Source organism: Pseudophryne corroboree, chromosome 8 (assembly GCF_028390025.1).
Source record: "Pseudophryne corroboree isolate aPseCor3 chromosome 8, aPseCor3.hap2, whole genome shotgun sequence".
In the NCBI taxonomy this organism is placed as follows: Eukaryota; Metazoa; Chordata; class Amphibia; order Anura; family Myobatrachidae; genus Pseudophryne; species Pseudophryne corroboree.
The window spans coordinates 191,380,558-191,408,076 of record NC_086451.1 but is presented as its reverse complement, the minus strand read 5'-3'; the positions used below and the strand labels follow the sequence as shown (position 1 = coordinate 191,408,076).

Sequence of the window (27,519 nt, the reverse complement as noted above, 5' to 3'; positions counted from 1 at the left end):
TTTAATTTCTCGGTGGCCAGTGTCCTAAAATCTCATGTTTATTGTTCTTTTAAATATACACACAGGTGTTGGCTGTTTTGCAGCCCCACATCGAGGCCTCAATCTGCTTCCCTACCCAGGAGTCTCAGTGGCATGCCGTCAGGGTAGATTTCTATGAGCTGGCTGGCATGCCCAATGTGCTTGGAGCCATAGATTGCAGACACATTCAGCTGAGCCACCTAGGGGCAGGCAGCACATATATACAAACCGCCATTTCGAACACTCCACAAATGTGCAGGTGGTTTGTGATGCAAATCTCAAAATAATGAGTGTTGTTGCTGGTTACCCTGGGGCCTGCCATGACTCCTTCATCCTCAGTCAGTCATCCCTCTTTGATAAGTTTGAGGACGGACAAATGCCAGATGGATGGCTGCTGGGTATGTAATTTGATAGGTGTAGGCCTGTGTATACTTTGTCCAAATACAGGTGCAGATGTATTAACCTGTAGAAGGCATAAGGAAGTGAGAAACCAGTGATCTGTGCAAGGTGAGAAAGGCACCAGCCAATCAGCTCCAATATGTAAATGAACATTTAGGAACAGATTGTCTGCTGCCTTTATTACCTTGCACATATCACTGGTTTTTCAGTTCCTTATGCCTTCTACAGGTTAATACATCTGCCCCACAGTGTGTTACTTATGTGTTGCTGTATGTTAACATGAATCACGTTACTATATCTTTTAGGTGATGGAGGATATGGCTGTTTCTCTTGGCTTCTAACTCCATTGTCCCGACCTGATACCCCTGCTGAACACAATTACAATCATACACATAAGTCCACGCGGAATGTGATAGAAAGATGTTTTGGTGTGCTGAAATCTAGGTTTCGGTGTCTGGATAAGTCTGGTGGCCTTTTGTTGTATAGTCCCTCCAAGGTGACTCAAATTGTATTCTGCTGCTGCTTTCTTCATAACATGTGTTTGCAACAACATCTGCCACATGTTGAGGAGGAGGACGAGGAAGAAAGCAGCCAGCAAGCAGAGGAATTAGAGACATCTGGTGATACTTGGAGTACAGATGTAGGGAGGCAGGTTAGGCAAGAGATCATCAATCGCTATTTCTAAGGTAAGCTTGGTTTGCTTATTTCATTTGTTGTGTAATCATAAATAGATGTGTTGCCTTTTTTACCAAAAAAACATTACTCAGAATGTGTCTGTCTCCTTGACACATACAAACATACCCTCGCTTTATGAAAAACAAATGTCGCATGTGTATTGTGTGTATTTTTATTCTTAAAACAACAGATTATGAGTGGCATGCATTAAGTCTGGATAAGTGATCGTAAACTTGCAGTGCTAATTTCTTACAAGCCCACATAATCCATTTAGTATTTCACTTTATCATTGTGTGTAACGTCCTAATGCACAGGTTCCCGAACTTGGCCCTCAGGACCACACACAGTGCATGTTTTTCACGTAACCCAGTAGAAGCACAGGTGTATGAATTACTCAGACATATGTTAAAAGGTTCACAGTTGGAGCTAATTATGTCACTTGTGATTCTGTGAGGAGACCTGCAAAACATGCACTGTGTGGGTTCCTGAGGGCCGAGTTTGCGAACCTGTGTTCCCAAAAAACACTCCTCAACATATAATATGTTAGCCTTGAGGAATACATGTGTCCCTATGTGTGATGCACCATCATATTTAAGACACACAAACTTACTGTAATCAGGAATAATTTATTTCCTAATGTTTTATGCTGTAAACTTGATGATGTGTAAGTAAATACACAGTTTGCCACACACATACATTATTATACACATTCTTTGTTTTTTGATGTAAAAGTACATATTTGTTTGTTTCAGCATCATGTGTAAAAACATTCTTACTAATTTTTAACACACAAACATGTCCCAACAATACTGACATTCATTTTGACAATGTTTTTAAAACAAAACAAAGCCAACATATTACAAGTTTTTAACGCAACTCAATTGTGTTCTTCTTGTAATGTTGTATAGAGAAGAAAGCTAAAATATGTATCAATAACATTGTAATTTGGATTGTCTGCAGGAAAAGAGAATGATTGGAATCTAGAAAGAGTAATGATTAGAAAAAAATCAAGTGGTCAGTTTACTTCCTGCTAAAGACATTCTGCCTGGCTGCCAATTATTGTGTCTGCAGGAAAAGAGAATGATTGGAATCTAGAAAGAGTAATGATTAAAAAAAAATGAAGTGGTCAGTTTACTTCCTGCTAACATGTATGTGTGGCTCCATCAACATTTCCCTCCTCCAATACCAAAAAAAAAATGGTAAAGAATAAATGAGCGTACAATTTTTTTGTTTTTGTTTGTAGCACTTATAATTAATGATGTTGAAAAAAGTGTCAAGGAGTTAAGTGTTATATATTATTCGCCAAAAATACACTTACTAACTATTTTGAGTTACTTATCCAAAATGTCTAACTTGTATTTTTTTCACGCTTTTTTTGGTGGCTGCTTGTCCTGCACTTTGCCTTTAGCACTGTCATGTTGTCGTGCTCTGGTGGAGCGTCTTGGTGGTGATGAGACTGGCGTGATATTTGGAGTAGTCGTACCAGAACTGCTGCTTGTTTGCTGTTGGTGCATGCATCTGAGTGTTTCATTCAGGTTAGTGAGGTTGAGTTCACGTGTAGCAGCATTTTGATTGTCTACTATTCGGAATAAACTTTCATTAATCTTTTGATTGTTTTGAAAAATGCTCATATAACTTTGCTGTTGTCTGTGCTGTTCTTCCATTATGCGCTGTAAGTTGCCCATGACCTGTGTAATGTCTGTACGCATGAGTTCCATGGTATTGCCTATTCTGGTTGTTTGTTCATTTTGTCTACTCAGATTTCTTGATATTCTTCTGAGGTGAGATGGTAGGCTTGCAAACATTTGTGTCTGCTTACTCAGGCAATCTTCATTAGTGGCCTGCTGTCTAGCCCAAATGGTCCAAAACACCTGATCAGGGCCTTGTGTTCCTGGTGTTGTTGGGCTGTGTTGTGGTGGTGGTGTGCTTTGCTGTGGTGGTGTACTCACAGGTGCTGGGGGGCTCATTCCTTGCATTATTGGCTGCATTTCTAAGATGTTTGTCTCCATGTCACTGTGTTGCTGTTGTTGCGGAGGGATGCTGTTCCTAGGACTAGAAGCTGAAATGTTAAACAAATCTCCGTTAGCTATCCATATGTTTGAGAAATGGAAACAAATCACTACACATGGAACACGTGATTAACTGTTGCTTACAACTATTCTGCCTAGCAACATCATCACTCATAGCTTAAATACATACATATGCCTGTTTGTGGCAAATGTGTCTGGTTACTTAATTGTGAAAGCAAACACTTCAGTTTTATTGTAGCTCACACATACTCCACCAGAAAAACACATTGGAATACATAATGTGTTACCTTATAGCTTTGTTCAAACAAACATAGTAATGTTTTTATATGTATTTAGCAATGTTACCTCAAACACGCATGTGAAATGAGGAAAAACAACCTTACTTTTTGCAAAAAAACAACACACTTTTTTATTGCAGCATCTTACACACAATGTCATACTGTATGGCTCAAGTGGACATACATATCTTTACTGGATGTGGACAAGGACATTTAGCTTGGATTACATTTCAGCTTTTACTTACTGCGGTAAGTATTTAAGTTTTTGATGTGTTTTGACTTAATGCGGGTATGAAATATTTTGATTACGTACTGAATTTTTACACCTTTTTTCAGTTTGATACTCACAATCAAGATGAGGAGAGTGTGGATGACGTCTTGGAGGTGTGTCCAAAATTTGGAGTGGGGGGACAGAACATACGGACGATAATCTTCGTGGCGGGGTAGCCTGCTGTGTTTGGGCCGGGACATACGACCTTGCTTTCTTTTCGGCCACAGGTTTTTTTGTGGTGATGTCTTTCAGAAGTGCCACTTCTGCTGCTCCATACTTCTTTTGATGGACCTTTTAATGAAAGTGCAATTTTGTAATGGCCATTCCTTTACAAGCATACCCTATACTACAATGGACACTTTACCTGCTTCCGCAGCGTCATCATCATCAGATGTGATGGGAGTTACTGGCCGACGAGTAGTACTGCTTTTTTCTAACACTGCATAAAATAAAAATAAAAATGTAATCATGCTATTGTGTATACATCCACCCATTATGCTTATAAACATTTATTCTTGAAGAAATGCTTGGTTTTTATTTAGAAAAAACATAAGGACCGGAAATACAAAAATAAAAACCAAAAAAAAAAACCATTGACCAAAACACACATGCACTATGGCAACATCAACACAGGAAAACATGTACAGGACACTGACATAGGCCACAAGTTAAATAAAAAAAAAAAAAAAAAAGCACATCTTCATTTTGTATTGAAAGGAAAATTATTACAGATGCAATATATAAATTGCTCAGTGATGTGGCACTCCAAAGACACATTACCACTATATGAAACAAAACAAAATGTAGCAATTTTTCTAAAAAAATTACACTGCAGTGTGGTGTCACGGTACAAATACAAGAAAAAAAATATATATTGTTAATTTAATTAAATAATTAACATTATCTAATAATGACACTACACATGTAAGTGGATTGCAAACCACTTTCCAGTACTCCAGCCTCTAACATGACAACCACTGTTTTTAAAACATTGCACATGGATCACTTAAATATAAAACATAGTCACAATTTAAAATCAAAAAACGGCCAAAAGGAAAACATTATTGCAGGACAATTCACAGACACACCAAGTCCAAACTACACATGCAAAATATCTGTCAGAAAAACACATGACATACAATAAAGTAAGATGTTACATTGCCTATTGTATAAAACATTAACCAAAGCAATGTATTTGCTGACACACACTTGAAGATAGGAGTAATATGCAACGTCACATGACACATATTTAAATAAAAAAAAAACATAGAATGTAAATGCAAATACACATGCTCACCATTCTTCCTGGGCCTATCTGAATCCCGGACATGGGTTGCAGAGACAACTTCTGGAGGGATTACACTCCGCATGGGCTCCTCATACTCCAGATATCTTGCAATATAGGGCTGCCCACCACCGGTTTTCCGAGCCGACTTGGCCTCCTTGGCCATTTTGGACTTGACACGTCGCTTTATGTCATAGTACCGTTTGCGGCACGTGTCCTCCGTCCACTTGACCACCCCCTCACTATTGACATCAGCAACAACTTTCGCCCACAACACCGTCTTCCTCCGTGTTGGCACCTTGGCGGACTCAGGGCCAAATAGCTGCCTATGATACTTCATCAGCTCACGCACCAATGCCACATTTCAGCAAAAGTAAACTTAACATTCCGCCCAGTCTTAGTAGTGGTGCGTGGCTGCAGAGCACTCTGACTGTCACTATCACTTGAGGCTGCTGCAGCAACCTCACCCACCTCCTCCACCTCACTAACACTCACCTCCTCCACCTGACCGACCTCCTCCCCCTCACTCACACCCTCCACCTCACCCACCTCTGAGTCACACATAATTGTGTGTCTAAACAGTTAACACAGAAAAAAAAAAGACAAACAACACACTTCACCACTACCACTACACAACTCACACACACACACACCCCCACACACACACACACACACACACACACACACACACACAAACACTGACAAGGGACTATAAAGAAAAATAACTTGGACTAAAAATGAAACAAAACCACAAAATACAAGACAACAAGAATGACAAGACGACTTTCAAACACAATACAGACACCTTATACACACAGCCTTAAGGTAACTTTAGCCAATATTTTTTATAACTTTGTGCATTAAACAAAGTGTGTGTACAAACACACAATTAATTTATGTTTCATATACACCTTATACACACAGCCTGAAGGTCATTTAATACAATATTATTAATAACTTTGTGTATTAAACAAAGTTTGTGTACATTGAGCCATCAAAAAACAAAGGTTTCACTATCTCACTCTCACTCAAAAAAGTCCGTATTTCGGAATATTCCGTATTTCGGAATATATGGATATGGGATACTCAACCTGTACTACACTCAGAAATCGCGACCAACACTCCTCACCAAACCACAAATTCACCTACCTCCACAGCACAACCTCCCTCCTCCTCACCACTAACTAAACCCACGAGGTGCGGACGGTTTGGGGCGTATTTATATGGTTGCGCACAGACACTCCTACCATCTGAAACACAACCAATCACGAACGGGGATGAAAATCGAAACAAAGTGAAAATGCGGCCGCGGGAAAAAAAAAAACCCTGCCGCGTTTAACTTAAGAAAAAAAACAGCAAATACAACAAAAACACGTACGTAAACGACAATGACGGCTGTAAATGTGCCAAAAAAAACGACTGGCATCGACATCGGAAAACACAACAACCATAAAGTCGACTGCTTCGTAACTTTGCGTATATGGATTCAAAAAGTTGCATCAAAATGCACCCGATACAAAACGAGTTTAAACACTACACAAACCGACTCAAACACGAATATTAGTAAATAAACCCCCTGGTTAGAATATACCAGGAGTGTCTATTTAAACCGCCCTGCGGCGTGATCAGACCCACTGTTCACCAGTGATAGGGGGTTGATGAATATTCATTCTGATAATTAGTCTGTTTTAATCGAAGATTAAGGAGTTATAGGATCCTATATTTGGATAGTGTACATGCATATAAGAGTATAGGAACAGTAGTCTTGCAATATTATGAGACCCAAACATTTCTGAGAGAATCCAAAAGGATACTCTTGCAGGGATCACATTAAAGTTTAGTGGCTTGATATTATGCTTGTATAAGTGGTCTCAAACTGTTATTAAGGGCAAGATATGTCTCAAACAAGCATAATATAATTATTGTAGAGTGATAGCACAGAGTTCAAGGAAGGAAATGGAATCAGGAGTATTCATTATCCTGGAAATATGATGAAATTAATATTTGGCGTAATTAAATAAAGGCCAATTATTTTAAATTATTAGAATATTATGATACCTTTGTAAGTGTTGGTAAGCCTATAATATATCTAACAGTGCCTTTGATATCCTAGTGTTAAAAGAATATAAAAGTTGTATGCTTTGAGCTTGATAAAGAGTGAGTTAGTGATTTACGTGTTGATATGGTGACTAATATGTGATGGTGTATAGCACACTAAAATAAGAATGACAATATAAAAATAGAAATAAAAGAATAATAAATACAAAAATAAATATAAAATTGAATAGAAGGTAGTGTAGATATTTATGTAAATTGTGTATGGAGTTTGTATGTGCTCCATTGTGCTTATAAAGTTGTCCTATTCATCTACTTATTTAATAATAATGTTATTGAACTTTATAGTTCACAAATAATTAAATATCTAAGTCTAAAAGTATTAATACAGAATAATATATTCAATAAGAAAGCACAAGAAGTGTATGTAGTATTCAATAAGTGGTAATCTAATATCAGTCCAATTATTGCTATGGTAAGTATATGGGAGGGGTGTGTGTGTAAAGTGTATTTGTGATTTACAACGGTTAATATGTATAAGACTAAAATTTGTAAACCGAGGGTAAGTATGCGAGAGGAAGGAAAGTGTGAAGGAATGTTTGTTTAGGAGTGTTCCTAATAGTAAGAGTAACAGTGGTTTATTTCATTCTTATTTTAAATGTTAGGTCTTATTTCTTTTTATTATACTTTTTCTTCCTTCTTGTCCTCTTGCTAATATTTAAAGTTGTATCCCTCACGATATAGCACAGTTGGTAAAGATGAGTATCTGGATGGTACCGGGATAATATTTTTTATTCCTTCTTTGCTTTGGTACTGTCCTTTTGCTGATATTAAAAGTTGCATACATCACGATATAATATGGTTGGTAAAGGTGAGTATCTTGATGGTGCAGGGAATAATTTAGTTTTTCTATTTTGTTGGGAGGAAGGCACTGAAATTGATATGTTCATTTAACCCATTGGGGGTAACTGTATTGAGTTGGAAAATCCATTTACTCTCCATTTTTAGTAATTCTCTAGTAGCGTCTCTACATCTGATGCCCATTTTGAGTTTCTTTAATCTAAAAAATTCTAGGTCTTTAGACTGTTGAGCATGTTCGCGGAGGAAGTGTCTTGCTATGGAAATAAATTGGTTGTATTTGGCTTAAGGGGTCATTCCGAGTTGATCGCTCACTGCCGATTTTCACAGCAATCAGGTGAAAAAAAACGTCATTTATGCGTATGCATATACCCCGCAATGCACGCGCGCGATGTATGGGTACAAAGCCCTTTGTGTTTGTACTCAAGTTCTAGCGAAGTTTTCCTTCACACTGACGGCCGCAAGAAGATTGACAGGAAGGGGGCGTTACTGGGTGTCAACTGACCGTTTTCAGGTAGTGTTTGCAAAAACGCAGGCATGTCTGAAAAAACGCAGACCTGGCTGGGCGTTTGCTGGGCGGGTGTATGACGTCAAATCCGGACACGAATAGGTTGAAGTGATCACAAGCACTGAGTAGGTTCAGAGCTACTCTGAAACTGCACAAACTGTTTTTGCAGAGCTCGGCTGCACAAGCGTTCACACTTCTGCTAAGCTAAAATACACTCCCCAGTGGGCGGCGGCATAGCGTTTGCAGGGCTGCTAAAACTAGCTAGCGAGCGATCAACTCAGAATGACCCCCTTAGTCATTTGCAGCCTTTCTAATGTTACATATATGTTCTAGTATTCTGACCTTGACCATCCGTGTGGTCATGCCAACATACATCAGATCGCAGGAATATTTGATACAATATATCATATTAGATGTTTTGCAGTTCATCAAATCCTTTATGATATTTTCTTGTCCATATCTGTTCCTAATAATTGTTCTTTGTTGACATGCTGACACACTTTGCATGCTTCACATGGGTGTGTACTCTTGATTTTATTCTCTTTCGCATTATGCTCACAGAAATGGCTCTTAACCAGTTAATCACCAAGGTTGGGTGATCTTCTCCAGCTCATGGCCACAGTTGGTCCCAATTTGACTGCCAGATCACAGTCATACAGTAGTACTGGCCAATGTTTATTTATCACAGATTTAATTTCACCCCACTCTTGGCAGAAATCACCACATATCTTAATTCTGGTTGCTTTGAGCTCTCCTTTTGTCTCATCCTGTTATTTTTCTGAAAGATTAGCGATTCTCTATTAGTTTGGGATAAGGCATGAGTTGCTTTTTTAATATGTTCTGCACTGTACCCCCTTTCCTTCAATCTCATAGAGCATTCCTTGCTTTTTGTTCTGTAGACCTGAGCGTCAGAGCAATTCCATCGTAATCGAAGGAATTCCCCCCTTGTTATATTTTGGATGGTTGCTGGGAAATGAGAACTTTGGCTGTGTAATAATGTATTGCTAGCTGTTGTTTTCCTGTATAACTCAGTGGCTACCATTCCATCCTTAGCTCTATAGGTCTTGAGATCAAGGAATGATACAGCATCTTTGTTTATTTCAGATGTTAGTCGAAGGTTCAAGTTGTTATTATTTAAAACTGCTATATATTCTCTCAGATGTTGCTCCTCACCTTCCCAAATGACAAAGATGTCGTCAGTGTAGCGCATCCATGTTATGATGTTCTTTTTTATTTTATTTATTAACAGTTTATTTTATAGTGCAGCAAATTTCGTTCTGCTTTACAATTGGACACAATGATAAAACAAAACTGAGTAATAGACAAACAGTCATAGAGGTAGGAGGGCCCTGCTCGCAAGCTTACAATCTATAGGGAAATAGTGCCTTTCCTTGTGTATCAATGCCTGTCTATTGCATATTTGATCTCTGGATTTCAAAGGTTCTAGGTGGGTTGCATGATATCACATCACAGCAATGATGAACCATGGTCAGAAAGAAGGGAAAGTGAAGAAAGAGAAAATATGTGGAGGATATGTGCGGACTGTACAGTGGGGATATAATTGGATAGGAAAGCATATAAAGGTTGAGTGAGCGGTTCTGGAATGTGATAAGCTAGCCTGAAGAGGTGAGTTTTTTAAGGGAACGTTTGAAGGTTTGAAGACTAGGGGAGAGTCTTATTGTGCATGGTACGGCATTCCACAGAGTGGGTGCAGCCCAAAGAAAGTCCTGCAAACGTGCATGGGAGCAATTAATGAGTGTGGATGAGAGACGTAGATCTTGTGAAGAGCAGAGAGGTTGGGTTGGGAGACATTTTGATATGAGTCAAGAGATGTACCTTGGTGAAGTATGGTTAATGGCCTTATGTGTGAATAAAAGTATTTTATATTGAATACGGTAGAATACAGGTAACCAATGGACAGAGTGGATCTGAAGATGATGAACGTCTAGCAAGGAAGATTAGCCTTGCAGCTGCATTCAGAATGGATTGTAGTGGTGAGTCTCTTTTTGGTAAGACCAGTAAGAAGTCTATTGCAATAACCAATGTGGGAGATAATGAGAGCATGGATTAGTGTTTTTGCTTCTGTAATGTATGGTCGTATTTTGGATATGTTTTTTAGATGCATGTAACATGATTTTGGGACAGATTGAATGTGGGGAGCAAAGGACAGTTCTGAGTCAAGTATGACACCTAGGCAGTGAGCTTGTGTGGTAGGATTGATTGTTGAGTTCTCAACAGTGATAGAGATATCAGGTTGGTAACTACTATTGGCTGGTGTAAATATAAGTAGCTCTGTTCTGGAAATATTAAGTTTGAGGTGGCAAGATGACATCCAAGATGAAACAGCAGAAAGGCATTCAGTGACCCTGCCCAATACAGATGGTGACAAATCTGGGGAGGATAGGTAGATTTGAGTATCCTCTGCATACAGATGATACTGAAATCCAAAATAGCTGATTAGTTTCCCAAGAGATGAGGTATAGATTGAGAAAAACAGAGGACCCATGACCGAGCCTTGTGGTACTCCAACTGAAAGAGGTAGCGAAGAGGAGGTGGATTCAGAGAAGCGAACACTGAAGGAGCGATTAGATAGGTAGGATAGGAACCAAGAGAGGACTGTGTCTTTAAGACCTAGGGATTGTAGTGTTTGTATGAGAAGAAAATAGTCAACAGTGTCAAAAGCAGCAGATAGATCTAGAAGAATAAGAAGTGAGTAATGGCCTTTGGACTTTGCAGTGACTAGATCATTCACTACTTTAGTCAGTGCTGTCTCTGTGGAGTGCTGGGAACGAAAGCCTGACTAAAGTGGGTCAAATAAATTGTATGATTTAAGAAAGTGTGTGAGGCGAGTGTAGGCAAGTCTCTCAAGTAGCTTGGAGAGGCATGGCAGCTGAGAAATGGGACGGTAGTCTGAGAGAGTGTTAGGGTCATAATTTGGGGGGTCATTCCGAGTTGATAGCACATAGCTGCTTTTTGCAGCCCGTGCGATCAACTATACTCCACATATGGGAGTGGGTTTTTTCCCATAGCAAGGCTGAGATCTCTTGTGCAGCCCTGCTATGGTAAAAAATTTGTGCCGTTTCTAAGTAGGTCTAGACATACTTACCAGCTGCAACGTTTTCATCCTGTTCGGTCCTGGCTCTGACATCAAACACCCGCCCTGGACACACCTGCGTTTCTTCAAACACGCCTGCGTTTTTCCTACCACTCCCAGAAAACGGGACAGAATGGTGTTGCCGCCCAGGAACGCCCACCGCCTGTCTATCTTCAAGCGATCGCTTTCTTCATTGCGTCCGTCGTTGGGCAACAACGCGTGTGCGCATTGCAGCCCACGCACATGCGCAGTAGTGACCCAGTCGCAGCTTTGTGAGCGAAAGCACACTGCGATCGGGTCGTAATGACCCCCTTGGTTTTTCATAATGGGAGTAATCAGTGCATGCTTGAACAGTGAAGGAAAGATACCAGGAGAGAGAGAGAGAGATTACAGATGTTAGTTAAGGTTGGGATGAGCACAGGAGACATTTACTTACTTGTGAGGGTATACGCTCGAGGAGAGGTAGTAGAGTAGCAAGCTGAGAAGAGTGTTGACACTTCATCTACACTTGTGGGATCAAATGAGGAGAGAGTGCCAGAGGGTTCAGGTAGAGAATTGAGCAGGTCACTGGCTGAGGAAGAGCATACCATTTAATCTCAGATCTCATCAATCTTGTCCTTGAAGTAGGAAGCAAGATCTTGCGCCTTGATAGTGGCTGGTGGGTTGGGTGAGGGAGGGTTCAGAAGTGATTTAAATGTATTAAAAAGTCGTTTGGGGTCAGAGGCTTGAGCAGAGATGAGAGTTTGGAAATATGTTTGTTTGGCAGAGTCCAGGGCATTACGATAACAGTGGTAGACAGTCTTATATGTGAGAATATTAAAAAATTATACCTTAAGAAAAATCACAATCAGGCGCTCCAATGGTTAAAAAACAACAAATATAATCTATTACTGATATGAATAGCAGCTCTCGTAGGGTAATCTGATAACCCAATTTAAACAAGCATAAACTATAATATAGGTATACAGTATATAGTAAAAGAGAGAGCATATAAAGTTGTAAAATAATTTATTGATACTCTTTAAAATCAATAGTACTTAATTAGCATTGATACATTATATTTATAAAAAAACACAAATATGGACAGCCACTGGTTAGCACAATCTTATCCGCTATAATTGCACACAATAGACAGTAGTTGGAGATAAAGCCTGGATGCGTTTGTTAAAGCCAGGTATTCCAAAGCAAGAAGGATTATTGCATGCTTGCTATAAAACCCACTCATGTATCCTTTGAAAATGACTTTTGTAGTGGGTAAAGGAATGATAAATGCTTTAAATCCTCTTGAAAGTAATAACAACTAGTGCTGTTGAGAACGTTACAGTTCCACTCAAAGAAGATTAAACTTCCACCTACAAGCCAGCGTTGTACTACTACCCCATCCCACCCCCCACCCCCGCGCTGCCAATTAGCAGCGTTGCTCACAGCAGATGTAGTTAGTTACTGGCGTGCCTCGGGAACCAGAGACGATGCGGCAATGGCGGGATAGAAGGTAGAGATGGTAAAGGGGGGGGGGGGGGAGTACGCTGCTTTATCTACAACTGATTTCTATTGTGTGCGGTTATAGCGGATAAGATTGTGCTAATCAGTGGCTGTCCATATTTGTGGTTTTTCATAGAGTGTCAGTTGTTATTTTATAACTTTATATGCGCTCTCTTTTACTATATATATCTATATTATAGTTTTTGCTTATATGTGAGAAAGTCGCTAGGAATATGATATTTACGCCACTGACGTTCAGCTTTGTAGGTGTCTTGTTACTTTAGAGTGCCACAGTTGACATCTTGACCTACGTGGAGTGTGATGGGTAGCTGGAGCCACTTGGTCAAGGGCTATTTCTAGAGTCTCGTTCAGGTGTGATACAGCAGTCTCAGGAGAAGAAAATGCAGAAATAGGTGTGGGCAGTTGTTGCAGAAGGTGAGGGCAGTTGTTGCAGAGAGGTGGACAGTTATTTAAAATTAAATGTGTTAATATTTCTGCGGGTTTGAGGAGGATTAGAGGACTTCAATGACTCTGGGTTTGTAGTAATGGTGGAGAGCATGCAGGTGATAAGGTTGTGATCTGAGAGAGGGAAAGGGGTGTTAGTGAATTCAGAGACTGAGCATAGTCTGGTGAATACTAGATCAAGTATAAAGAAATGATTAACAGTAGGCGCAATACCATAAATAAGTCCTTACATAAAGAATGCAGATCTAGTTGCAAAGAGTTCCCTCTTCATCCTTTAGGTAAATCTTTGTGTCCTTAATTCTTTTGTTACCCTCCAAGATGCAATTCTTATCTTGGTATAAGAGATAATAGGGCAGACCAATTTCACAGGGACAACAGATTTATTTACACAAAGCACTCACAATATTCAAAAATATAAAAGCATGTAACCACAAATTAGTGGGTAGAAGGGAGCACTCACATCTGGCTTCATCAAGTTACCCTCCCAAATGGCACTGTAAGCTCCGGATCTCACAGTGCATCAGAAGGAAAGCAATGGTCCAGGTAAGTCCACTCCACCCTTCAGCAACAAGAGCACCACTCGCTTGACGCTTTTTGTTGCTGAAGGGTGGAGTGGACTTACCTGGACCATCGCTTTCCTTCTGATGCACTGTGAGATCCAGAGCTTACAGCGCCATTTGGGAGGGTAACTTGATGAAGCCAGATGTGAGTGCTCCCTTCTACCCAGACTTTTGTTAGGTTTTTGATGTTCAGGGAGGCTGCTGGCAACAGTCTCCCTGCTTCGTGGGACTTAGGGGAGAGAAGTTATGACCCACTTCCAGTGAGTTCAAGGGCTCTGCTTCTGGCTACAGGACACCATTAGCTCCTGAGAGTTTGATCGCTGGGTACGCTCAGATGCTAACTCCCGCAGCCTGCCGTCACCCCCTTACAGAGTCAGAAGACAGGTGAGTAGCAGAAGAAAAGACTTCAGTGACGGCATTATGAGGTACCGCGCGGCGGGTGAGAACGCTGCACGCCATGCTTCTGTTTCACAGGCACTGCAGGGCGCGGGAAGGGGGTGCGCCCTGGGCAACATGTATAATTCCTCTTTTTTGGCTGGCAGAAGGAGACATTAGTGCTTAGGCGCTGTCCTACCCCCACCAGAGACATTATTTATTTAAGAGCGGGAAGAAGCGCGCCATTACGGGGGCGGGACTTCTTCCTCACTCGGCCAGCACGCTCAGCGCCTTTTTTCTCCTACATGCTGCAGAGACGCTGGTCCTCCCTCACTGCTGACACAAATCTCAGGGTGCTAAAAAAGGGGGGGCACAGTGTAATTTGGGCAGTGTATTTCAGATAAAAGCGCTGCAAGTCTGTTATGAGTATTCACAGGCTTTGTATGATTGTGCTGAGTTTGTGTCCATCTGACAGTCTTACTGTGGGTCTGTCTCATATAAGCCGGTGTGTCTGTTGGTGTTTGATACACGTGTGTCGACATGTCTGAGGCTGAGTGCTCTTCCCAGGAGGAAGCTATATTAGGGACGCAGACGTATGAGGGGGTGACCGTGTCAGCACCGCCGACTCCTGACTGGGTGAATGTCTTGAATGCAAATAATTAGAAAGGTTACATACTGATTCCGACACGGACACGGATTCCAGTGTCGACTATAGTGATTCCAGTTTAGATCCAAAATTGGAAAAGAGCATTCAGTACATGATTAACATATTCAGTATAGGAATAACATAAAATGTTATTTTGCCCAGTTGCTACTCCCTGATACCGACACGGATACTGATTCTTGTGTCGACCAGATTGTTTCCTAATTAGATCCAATAATGTGCAGTACAATTAAGGACGTATTAACGTCACGGATAACCCTGCTGTTCCTGACGGAGGGTCTATATATGTATGTGGATTAATGTATGTTTATATGTATATAGTATGTATAGATATATACGGATAGCTAATCTCATGTACTGAGCACCCTGTTTGAGAAAGAATCCTGGTGGCTTCCGATGGTTATTCGTTCCCGCTGCGGACACAATAAAGTGTGAGTCACTCCCTGCTCTGCATGGGACCATGTCACAAATCCAGTGGATCGTATACAGGAAGTTGCGCTATATTCTAGCTATGTAACCACGGGTACATTACTTAGACCTGCCATGGCAGGCGCATGGGTGAGTAGTAGTGTTCAAAAATTATAGGATACCTTGTCGCCCGATATAGATACCCTGGAGGGAGATGAGATACTCCCTACGTTGGGTCATATCAAGGACGCTGGACTCTGAACTCTTGGATTCACAGGCCATTTCTATAGCGGTCTCGGCTAGGCGGTCGTTGTGCATTCACCAGCTGGAATGCTGATGCTGACTCCAGGAAGAAATGGAGCCTCTTCCCTACGAAGGAGAAGCCTTGTTTGGTGATGGCCTAGTTGATTTGATCTCGGCAACGGCCGCAGGTAAGTCAACCTTCTGGCCCTATGATCAATCACAACGAATGAAGACACATCATTATCGGATGCCGTCATCTCGACCCAATAGATGCACAAGAAGTTAGATTCCCTTTTCTTTGAAGGTTTAGGAAAGGGAAGAGGTCCGCAGTCTCTTCCAGATCACAGGTGCAGAAATCATCCCCTGCGTCCGCCAAATCCACCGCATGCCGCTGGGGCTCTCTTGCGGGAGGCCACACCGGTGGGGGCACGTCTTAAAAAAAAAAAAAAAAACTCTTCAGTCAGTTCTGGATTCATTCGGAAAACTGGCAGTTTTCGAGACGTTTCCCCACAACTGTTTTGCAAATCGGCCTTACCAGTTCTCCGACGAACAGGGAGGTAGTATGCTACGCAATACAAAAATTGTGTCTGAATCATGTAATTGTACTGGTTAACCCGTCACAACAGGGTGAAGCCGTTTAATCAAGCCTTTTTCGTGGTCCTGAGACCGGACATAGGCCACTCCTAAATGGAATCCCTCGATTTCTACCAAAAGAAACTCAAATTCAAGATAGAATCTCTCAGGACAGTGATTTCCAGTCTGGTGGAAAGAGGTTTCATTGTTTCGGTAGACATAAAGGATGCCTACTTACAGATTTCCATTTTCCTCGGCGTCCCTGAGGTTTGCAATACAGAATTGTCATTACCAGTTTCAGACATTGCCGTTTGGTCTATCCACGGCTCCTAGGATTTTCACAGACATAATGGCGGAAATTATGGTTCTCCTTCAAAAGCATGGAGTCACGATTATCCTGTACTAGGACGATCTCCTGATAAAGGTGAAATCCAGGGGCCAGTTGGTGCAAAACATTGCACTATCCCAGACAGTTCTTCAACAACATGGTTGGCTCCTAAACTTGCCAAAAGCAGAGTTAATTCCAACAACGCGGCTGTCGTTTTTTGGGAAAGGATACTGTACACAGAACTACAGAGTTTTTCTTCCAGGGAAAAAGGCTCTGGAACTTCAGAGCCTGGTCAAACATGTTCTGAAACCAGCAAGTGTGTCAATCTAGCAATGCATTTGGTTGGGAAAGATGGTTGCGGCCTACGAAGCCATTCAGTTGGCAGATTTCATGCCAGAGTGATCCAGTGGGACCTGTTGGACAAGGGGTCCGGATCCCACCTGCACATGCACCGAAGGATTATCCTGTCTTCTGAGACCAGATTCTCACTCTTGTGGGGGCTACACAGCTCTCACCTCCTAGAGGGGCGCAGGTTCGGGACCCAGGACTGGATCTTGGTAGCCACGGATGCAAGCCTCCGAGGCTGGGGTGCAGTCACACGGAGGAAAATCTTCCAAGGAAGATGGTCAAGTCAAGAAACTTGTCTCCACATAAATGTTCTGGAGTTAAAGGCCATTTACAACGGGCTTCTGCAAGCGGAACATCTTCTTTGCGATCTGCCCATATTGATCCAGCCAGACGATGTAACAGCAGTAGCGTACATAAACCGCCAAGGCGGAACAAAAAGCAGAGCGGCGATGGCAGAAGCCACAAAAGTTCCTCCGCAGGGCGGAAAGACATACAAATGCTCTGTCAGCAATCTTCATTCCAGGGACGACTTCAGCAGACACTATCTCCATCCAGGAGAGTGGGGCCTCCTCCAAGAGGTCTTCGCTGAGGTGACGAGTCGTTGGGGAGTTTCCTCAAGTAGACATGATGGCATCTCGTCTCAACAAGAAGCTTCAGAGATATTGTTCCAGGTCGAGAGACCCTCAAGCAATAGTAGTGGATGCACTGGTGACACCGTGGGTGTTTCAGTCGGTGTATGGATTCTCTCCATTTACTCTCATTCCAAAAGTTCTAAAAATCATAAGAAGAACAAAGATTCGAGCAATCCTCATGGTCCCAGAATGGCCAAGAAGGGCTTGTTATCCAGATCTTCTGGAATTACTCATAGGAGATCCCTGCCCTCTACCTCTGCGCGGGGACCTACTACGGCAGGGGCCGTGCGTGTATCAAGGCTTACCGTGACTACGTTTGACGGCTTGGCTGTTGAGCACAAAATCCTAGCTGTGAGGGTATTCCCAGTGAACTCATTACCACTCTTATTCAAGCCAGAAAAAGGGTAACGTCTAAACATTACCACCGTAGTTGGAGAAAATATGTTCTTGGTGTGAATCCAAAAAGGCTCCTACGGAAGAGTTTCAGCTAGGATGTTTTCTCCATTTTCTACTAGCAGGTGTGGATGCGGGCCTAAATTTGGGCTCCATTAAGGTACAGATTTCAGCCTTATCGGTTTCTTTCAGAAACAATTGGCCTCCCTTCCAGAAGTTCAGACTTTTGGGAAAGGCATGTTGCACATCCAACCACCATTTGTGCCTCCTGTGGCACCGTGGGATCTTAATGTGGTGTTGCAGTTCCTTCCATCACATTGATTTGCACCTGAAGTTCCCCACTTGAAAAGTGGTCAACCTGTTGGCCTTGGCTTCTGCAAGGCAAGTGTCTGAGTTAGCGGCCTTGTCTCACAAGAGCCCTTATTTGATCTTCCATGAAGATAGAGCAGAATTGGGGACACATCAACAATTCTGCCGAAGGTGGTTTCATCCTTCCACATGAACCAACCTATTGTGGTGCCTGTGGCCACTGACGCCTTCGTTGAGTCAAAGTTTCGAGATGGTCAGAGCTTTGAAGATTTATGTCGCCAGACCAGCTCAGATTAGGAAAACAGGCTCTGTTTGTCTGGTTTGCTCTCAACAAGATGGGGTGCCCTGCTTCCAAGCAGACTATTGCACGCTGGATCTGTGGTACGAATCAGCATGCTCATTCCACGGCTGGATTGCCGTTACCGAAATCGGTGAGGGCCCATTCTATTAGGTGGGCTCGTCCTGCGCGGCTGCCGGAGGGGTCTCTGCAAAGTTGCAACTTTGCCGAGCAGCTACTTGGCAAACACTTTTGCTAAGTTTTACAAGTTTGGTACGTTGGCCGATGATGACCTCAAGTTTGGTCATTCGGTACTGCAGAGTAATTCGCACTCTCCTGCCCGTTCTAGAGCTTTGGTATAACCCCGTGGTTCTGAATGTGACCCCAGCATCCTCTAGGACGTATGAGAAAATAGGATTTTAATACCTACCGGTAAATCCTTTTCTCTTAGTCCGTAGAGGATGCTGAGCGCCAGTCCCAGTGCGTACTGTATCTGCAGTTATTACTTGTGGCTACACACATGTTGTGTTACAGTTCTTGTCAGCATGTTGCTGCAATCGTTCATGCCGTTGGCTTGTGTTCTGTTGAATGCCACGTTATGCGGCATGCTTGAGGTGTGAGCTGGTAAGATGCTCACCGTGGTTTAACAATAAATCTTGTCCTCGAAATGTCCGTCTCCCTGGGCACAGTTCCTATAACTGGAGTCTGGAGGAGGGGCATAGAGAGAGGAGCCAGTTCACACCCTTTGAAAGTCTTAAAGTGCCCATGTCTCCTGAGGATTCCGTCTATATCCCATGGTTCTGAATGTGACCCCAGCATCCTCTACGGACTAAGAAAAAAGGATTTACCGGTAGGTATTGAAATCCTATTATTTATGGTATTGAGCCTACTGTTAACCATTTCTTTATACATGTCTATTTTATTGGAATTTTGGTGAAGATTCCGGTGTTGATGGTTGACTGCTCCTGTACCATCGGCAGCGCATTTGTATTGAATTTTCTTTCATCTATTGACTATTAGATCAAGCCAGTGGCCCTCCTGAGCAGTAGAGGAGTCAGTCCATTGGGAGAGGCCGAGTAAGGAGGTTAGAGAGAGTAGTTTGGAGGCATGAGCAGCAGATTTTGGACTATCAATAGCAATATTGAAATAACCCATGATGATGGTGGAGATGTCAGAGGACAGGAAGTGAGGGAGCCAGGCAGAAAAATCTTCCAGAAATTGTTTGGGTTGCCCAGGTGGGCGATAGCTGAAATGTACTTCAAATGATGTGAATTTGAATGATGGTACTTGTGGTAGAACTGTGTATGTGAAATATTGGGAAATTAATAATCCAACCCCACCTCCTTTACTATTACCAGGCCTGGAGGTGTGTATGAAGTTGAGACCACCATGTGACAGTGCTGTAGGGGAGGCCGTGTCTGATTGTATGAGCCATGTTTCTGTTATAGCAAGCAGATTGAATTTCTTGGGGAAGGGGTCGTGGCTCTCATTGAGCGCTACCTCCCTTTCCCACCAGCCAAGATATATGTTTGCGTAGGTATGCGCGCAAGCCGCGCCCATAGCTGTCCCACGTATTTGTGTAAAAAAAATGGTCTCCAAAAGTGAAAGAATTCCTATACAGGACAAAATGTAGAAGTTGTAATAAAAAGTTATTGAAATCATCCAGCCCATCCGTTCTTAGAAAGTATTCCACCGCAGCCAGACCATTTGAATGAACAATGCTTGTGTATAATGATTCAATATCAAGGCTGACAAGCAGTTGGTTCTCTTCTAATTTTATATCATGCAATTTGGTAAGGACATCCTGTGTCCCTAATATATGATGGAAGACTAGTGACGTGTTTTCTCAAATGAACATCTATGAAGGTACCAGCTTTTTCTGATACTCCTCCAACACCCGACACAATAGGTCTTCCCGGAGGATTGTTGATATCCTTGTGTATTTTGGGTAACAGGTATAAAGTTGGAGTTTTTGATTGTCCACTTTGAGAGTATTCATATTCTTGTTTGGTTATTGTTCCATTTCAGAGAGCTTGATCTATTATCCTAGTAAATGCCAGGTTGTTGTTATCTGTGGGATTAAATAGTGATTTTGTATAGCAGTCTGGGTTGTTTAGCTGCCTCATGGCCTCTTTGACATACATTTCTTTCGGCTATATCACTATGTTCTCTCCCTTATCAGAAGGTTTTATTACTACATCATCCCATCCATTAATTTCGTTCAGAGCCTTTCGTTCACTCCTTGTAAGGTTGTCCTTGTAGTAATTCCTCTTTTTATGTTGGAGTTGGTCTAGCTCCTTGCCCACCATATCAGTGAAAATTCTCACCTCTGGGCATATGTGTTCTTGGGGAAAGAAGGACCATCTTTTTTTACAGATAATTTTGTTGGTTTCAGTTGCTCCTATAGTCCCAGCTTCACCAAATAATTCTTCCAAAATTTAGATCATCTCGAGATCTTCCTCATTGAGGATTAGTGGATCCTCTCTGGGTGTGATGGAAAGTTGATCCTTAATTTTTTCTTTATTTGCGTGATATTTGGTCAGTAATTTGCGTCCAAAAAGTTTTAGGTTCTTTTCCCAATGGAAGCAGTTACATTTTTTGTTTGATGAAAAGGTAAGTCCGTATCCAAGAATCTTAGTTTGTCCAGGGGTTAGGGTATGATCAGATAAATTAATGATTTTCAATAATGTATCTCCTATTGTTATTTCTTGTTTTTCCTTCTCGGATATCTGACAGATGGTGATTGTATCCCATCTTGTTGTTTCGTAATCTGCCCTTTGTGCCCCTCCTTTTTTTCCTCTTGGCGGATGGTCTCTTGCTCCCCGGGTTAGACCTAAAAAGTGTGTCCTGTCTGGACTCAAATTGTCTCCTTAGATCTTAAGGATTTTGGGTCATTTACATCCTCACCTCCCGAGGATTCTGCTTCGTAAGAATTTTCTGGGCGTCCTGCTTTCTTTGGGAGGTTCTTATTAAATTTGCTCCATTTAAAGATCCTATCTGTTAAGTAATCTTTTTTATCACGGATACATTTATTCCTCTTTCTTTCCTTTATGGTATCCTCATACGTTTCTAATTCTTTTTCTTGTTTATCAAAATGATTTTGGAAACGTGCATCTTTTTCCCAACTTTCCAATGTCTGTCTTAGGTTGTCAATTTCCTTATCACATTCTTCAAGAATCAAATTGTTGTGTTTGATGAGGATATTCATCAACCGTGGGAGCATTTAAGTAGGCAGCTTTCTCATTCTTTGGTTAAGTTTTCTGTGACTAAGTTGTACGCTGGAAAAACCCGTGGTCTAAGTCCCCTCTGTGTTATTTTGTGTTTGACATAGTTCTAAAGACTAATCAGATCCAAATTTGTACAGATACGTCTCTGTAGTGTTTAAATTTATGAAGATCTCCATCCCATGTGGGATTAGCTTCCTGTTCCACTGATGTCTCTGGAAAAATGTTACTTAAATCCTCTGTCTTTTGTCTTCCAGTCAGAGCATTTTTTTAAGGTAAAACTAGACATAGCCAGAATGATATGTTGTCTTCAACAATTTATGTATTAATAGTGTTAAGAATATGTTAGATCGTGTATCCAAAATATATCTAGTTGTCCGTGCTATAATCCGAAACTGAGATTAGACCCAGCGTGTTATAACTAGTATATAGGTGGAGGGTAGCCCCTCAAGTGATTATGCACCGGACAGAGAATTTAAACTGATAGTGTAATGAAACCAACCAATTTCATTTATTTATACATACAGTTTTTATATGTCACAGGGCTGGAGGTGCACCCGAAAGCAAAATACAACGTACTTATTTTGGGGTGAATGAGCCATGAGAGAGGTTCATTCAAAGAAGGCTTTCTTTGTAGTGCACTCTTTTTTTTTTAATGTTTGTTAATTAAAATATAACTTTTATTGTTTTAAATTAGATAAAGGTGTGTGTGTGTGTGTGTATATATATATATATATATATATATATCACTGATTAAACAAGAAATTCAGTGACTGACAGCATAGACCACACAAAAAAGGGGGAATATGTTTTTAAAAATAAAATTATGAGGTGACTATAACTTTAAGTCAAACCTCCGGTGACTAATTTAGTCACGGAATGTTTAGCGAAAATATATTGTGTTATAATAATAAATTATACCCCAATGGGTTATTAGTTCTGTATTTATAGTACACTGATTTGTGGCAGCAATCAGCTTCGGCAAAGGAGACACAGATGTAACAGGTTGGCAGTTTTGCAATAAAACTGAATCGGGCGTTTATGACAAGGATTCTCCAATGCAAATTGACGTACCTGCTCTAGTGGTTGCTATTAAGAAAATCCTACAAATCACTGATGATGAGGAACCCACTACTGTCACCAAGAAAACTTACATGTTTAAATGGCAGAAGGTGGCTAGAAATTCTGACCATTTGGTGGACATCAGGCAGGAACCCTGGTCTAATCCAGGATAAAAACTCCCTCTCTAAACGGGCCTTAGCTCACTACCCTCTCCCTGCAGAGTTATGTAACAAGTGGTAAAATTTACCACCAGTGGATTCTCATGTCACCTGCCTAGTGTTGTCATCAACTCTGCCTGTCACCACTGTCACTTCACTGAAAGAACCAACAGATAAGCGTGTGGAGGGACGCCTGAAATCTATTTACTCCCTGACAGGTGCTGTACATAGACCCACTATTGCTGCCTCCTGGGCTGCTATAGGTATTGAAGCATGGGTTCAGGCATTAGAGGAAGAGCTGGCCGAGGATATATCTGACAATGACAGATAATACCTGTCTCATCACCACCGCCTCTTATATTCAAGAGGCGTCCTCTGAGGCTGGAGTGTTGGCGGCCAAGGCGTTGACTACGTCTGTCCTGGCTCGCCATATTCTGTGGTTGAGCTTCATGGAAGGTGGACTTGGACTCCAAAAAGCCCTTGGAGGTACTCCCTTTTAAGGGAAACGTCTTCTTTGGGGAAGACTTAAATAAAATTGTGTCTGAACTGGCGGCTGCCAAGACTGCCTTTCTCCCAAATATTAATCCTTCTGCACAGAAGGCAAAACGTACCACTTTTCGTTCCTTTCGACCTCAAGGGAAAGCAAAAGGTCAGGCATACCCGAGACAATCTCGTGCTTCCAAAACCACTAAGTGCAAGACGAAGCAGCCCTGGGCAGCCCGTCAGCCTGCTTCTAAACAAGACAAGGACCCCAGGGTGGGAGGCCGACTTCTGCAGTTCATCCAGGTCTGGTTGAAGACTACTTCAGACGCATGGGTGCGTGAAGTTGTCTCTCACGGGTAAACAGTCTCTTTCAAGAGACGTCCCCCTCGCCAGTTTTGCACCACGGTCATCCCTTCGGATCCACTAAAGGCGCAAGCTCTGCAGCAGGTTGTGAGTACTCTCCTGGATACAGGAGTCGTTCTGCCGGTACCTCTGTCCCAAAGGGGCAGTGGTTACTACTCGACCCTGTTTCAAGTCCCGAAACCCAATGGGTCTTTCCAGCCTATACACAACCTCAAATCACTAAACGAGTTTGTGAGAGTGTCCAAGTTCGGTATGGAGACGCTGCACTCAATTGTCAATGGAACCCAGAGACTATATGGTATACCTGGATATTCAGGATGTGTACCTGCATATACCTATTGCCAAGTCACATCAGCAGTATCTGTGGTTTGTTATTGGCAACCTACACTATCAGTTCAAGGCTCTGCCATTTGGACTGGCTACGGCTCCTCAGATCTTCACCAAGGTCATTGCCGTAATGACGGCACATCATCGTCTCCAGGTAGTCGGGATCCTGCCGTATCTGGATAATCCTGGCAAACTCCCACGATGTGCTCCTCAGTCATCTACAATTGACGGTAAGCTTCCTACAAGCCCATGGGTGGCTCATCAATTGGAAGAAATACTTGCTGCTCCCAGCTCAGAGCATGGTGCACCTGGGGGCACTTCTGGACACACAGTCAACATCTGTTCCTGTCTCCAGAGAAAGTCCTGAAGCTTCAGGATAGGATGAGATGCATCCTTTGTCGCCCCAGAGTGTTGATACACTCGGCGATGCAAGTACTTGGCCTGATGGTGTTGGCATTCAACATGGTAGAGTACGCTCATTTTCATTCCCGCCCTCTGCAGAGTTTAATTCTTTACAAATGGAACGGCCTACCTCATCGGCTCAAATCTCACATGATTACTTTGACTCTGGAGATTCGTCAATCGACCTGGTGGCTACAGGACCAGCAATTGAGCAAGGGCTGTCCCTTCTGGATCCTGCTGACAACGGATGCCAGTCTGCGGGGATGGGGTGCGGTGTTGGAGGAACACTCTTTTTCCAGGGTCATTGGACCAAGGAGGAGTCTCTCCTCCCGATAAACATTCTGGAGCTGCGGGCGGTGTTCAATGCGTTAACTCTCGCCCTGCCTCTGGTACAGAACAGGCCTGTTCAAGTAAGGTCAGACAACGCTACCACAGTGGCATACATCAATCATCAAGACGGCACTCGAAACCGCATGGCAATGTTGGAAGTGTCAAAAATCTTTCGATGGGTGGAACGCCATCTGCCAGCAATATCGGCAGTGTTCATTTTGGGTGTCCTAAACTGGGAAGCGGACTTCCTCAGTCGTCAGGACGTACATGCCGGAGAGTGGAGTCTTCATCTGGAAGTCTTTCAACTCCTAGGGGACACATGGGGCCTACCATGTGTAGACCTGATGGCGGCTTGACACGATCACAAAGTTTTCGGTCTTCGGATCAAGGACCAGGGATCCTCAAGCAGCATTCGTGGTCGCACTAGCCATTCCATGGAACTTTCGGCTGCCTTACGTGTTCCCTCCAGTGTCACTCCTGCCCATGGTCCTGCGGAAGTTCAAGCAAGAAGGAGGAATACTACTGTTAGTCACTCTGGCATGGCCCAGACGGCATTGGTTCTCAGATCTGCAGGGTCTATCGATAGTGTCCTCTTCTACTTACTCAACGACCAGACCTCCTCGTACAGAGCCCTTGTCTCTATCCAAACCTGGGCAGATTGGCTTTGACGGCATGGCTCTTGAAGCTTCACTCCTGAGGGCCAAATGATTCTCTGAGGCGGTCATCCAAACTATGTGAAAACACGCAAACCGGCATCTGCCTGGATCTACAGATGGGTCCATGTTTATCTTGACCTTTAATATGATTAACTGAGACTGGGCAGTCAGACTTAATCCCCTGCTGTAATGACTTAATCCCCTGCTGTATTGTTCTCTGTATTGTATTGCATCTGAGAACAATAGATGAAGGGTTTATGTTAATAAACCATGTTGTGCCTAGGTGCAGCAAACTAGCCAAGATAACTGTGGACCCATCTGTATTACAGGGTCTTGAATTCTTACTTCACCTGGTTTGCTGATAAGAACTATGATGTGTTCAGATTCAAAACATCCAGAATCCTGGCTTTCCTGCAACATGGCCTGGATTTAGGCCTTCGTCTGGCCTCCCTCAAGGTTCTCATATCTGCCTTGTCAGTATGGTTTCAGAGAAAAATTGCATCTGAACCTGACGTTAATACTTTCACTCAGGGTGCGTTAAGGATTCAGCCTCCATACGTCCCTCCGGTGGCTCCATGGGATCTATCTGTTGTCCTGAATGCCCTGCAAGAGTCTCCATTTGAACCTCTTGAGTCAGTGGACCTTAAATGGCTCACAGCCAAGGTCCTGTTTCTATTGGCTATTGCCTCTGCTAGAAAGGTGTCGGACCTAGGCGCTTTGTCCTTTTGTCCACCCTTTCTAATATTACATCATGACCGGGCAGTTCTTAGAACTCGGACAGTAAGGTGGTGTCATCTTTTCACCTTAACCAAGAGATTGTGGTCCCGGTCTTTATCTCTTCGGATTTGTCCCCCAAAAAGCGGTCTTTGGATGTCGTTAGGGCTCTCCGTATATATGTAATACCCTTGGTTTCCACAAACGTGGCTGGCCTGCGAATAAGCAAACCTTGACCAGATGGATTAGAATGGTGATTGTACAAGCTTATGCGCAGACTGGACTCCCAGCTCCTGCTGCTATTAAAGCCCATTCTACTCGGTCTGTTGGACCTTCTTGGGCGGCCCACCGTGGCGCGTCTACAGAACAATTGTGCAAGGCGGCTACATGGTCCTCAGTGAACACGTTCATTAGGTTCTATGCCTTTGATACTTCCGCCTCCCAGGATGCTTCCTTTGGACGCCGGGTTCTCATACCCGCTAAGTCGCGTCCCCTCCCTTGAGGAACTGCTTTAGGACATCCCCGGTGTTTTCCTGTGGAACACAGTGTACCCCGCTGCAGAAAAGGAGAGTTATGGTAGACTTATCATTGTTAACTCTTTCTGCGAGGTACGCTGGATTCCACAGGACGCCCACCCTGACGCACCTAGCTTCTATGGGTTTGTGTGGCATTAGCCGCTGGTCCTTTCTCCTGTTGTGAGAATGTGGTTCTATGTGACTAACATCTGCCTTCTCTCTTACCTGCTCCTACATTGAACTGGTTACCGAAACTGAGCTCACAGTGCCTGGAAGTGGGGTTACAGAGGAGGCCCCAAAGCATCCTGGGACAGCCTAAAGCTTTAGCCTGTTGGTGCCTCTGGATCAAGATCCACTCTACACCCCGATGTTTTCCTGTGGAACCCAGTGTACCTCGCAGAAAGAGAGTTAACAATGTAAGTCTACCATAACTCTCCTTATTTTGAGAGTGCCTCCAAATAACTACTCCCTTTCTCATTTCTCTATCTTAGACATGGAAAATTTAGTTCATTTGATGTACATCTTTCCTTATATAATCTGTTCATCAGTTCATAGATCAACAGCAGTTTTACCTGGCCTTGGATAACCGTATGATCGTGGAGATGTTGCGCACTGACCTATCCTACCTGTGCAGTCGCTGGAGAATGACTGGAAGACCTACCATTACCTTTCCTGTTTCACAAAGCATGCTTGGTATGAAGTCTCACTTTAAATAGTATGTTTACTGTATATGTACATAAGTGCGGCTATAATGATC

General features: G+C 42.6%; 1 protein-coding gene across 12 annotated transcripts in view; it reads left to right on the top strand.

Annotated features, from left to right (window-relative positions):
- The window catches only part of PHKA1 (phosphorylase kinase regulatory subunit alpha 1), an 828,488-nt gene that overhangs the window by 539,254 nt on the left and 261,715 nt on the right, over positions 1 to 27,519 (top strand). For all 12 annotated transcript variants that reach the window (XM_063937031.1, XM_063937029.1, XM_063937030.1 and 9 more), the window contains one exon: positions 27,311 to 27,455. In XM_063937031.1, the coding sequence (XP_063793101.1) occupies positions 27,311 to 27,455 (145 nt within the window). The remainder of the gene's footprint in view (positions 1 to 27,310; positions 27,456 to 27,519) is intronic.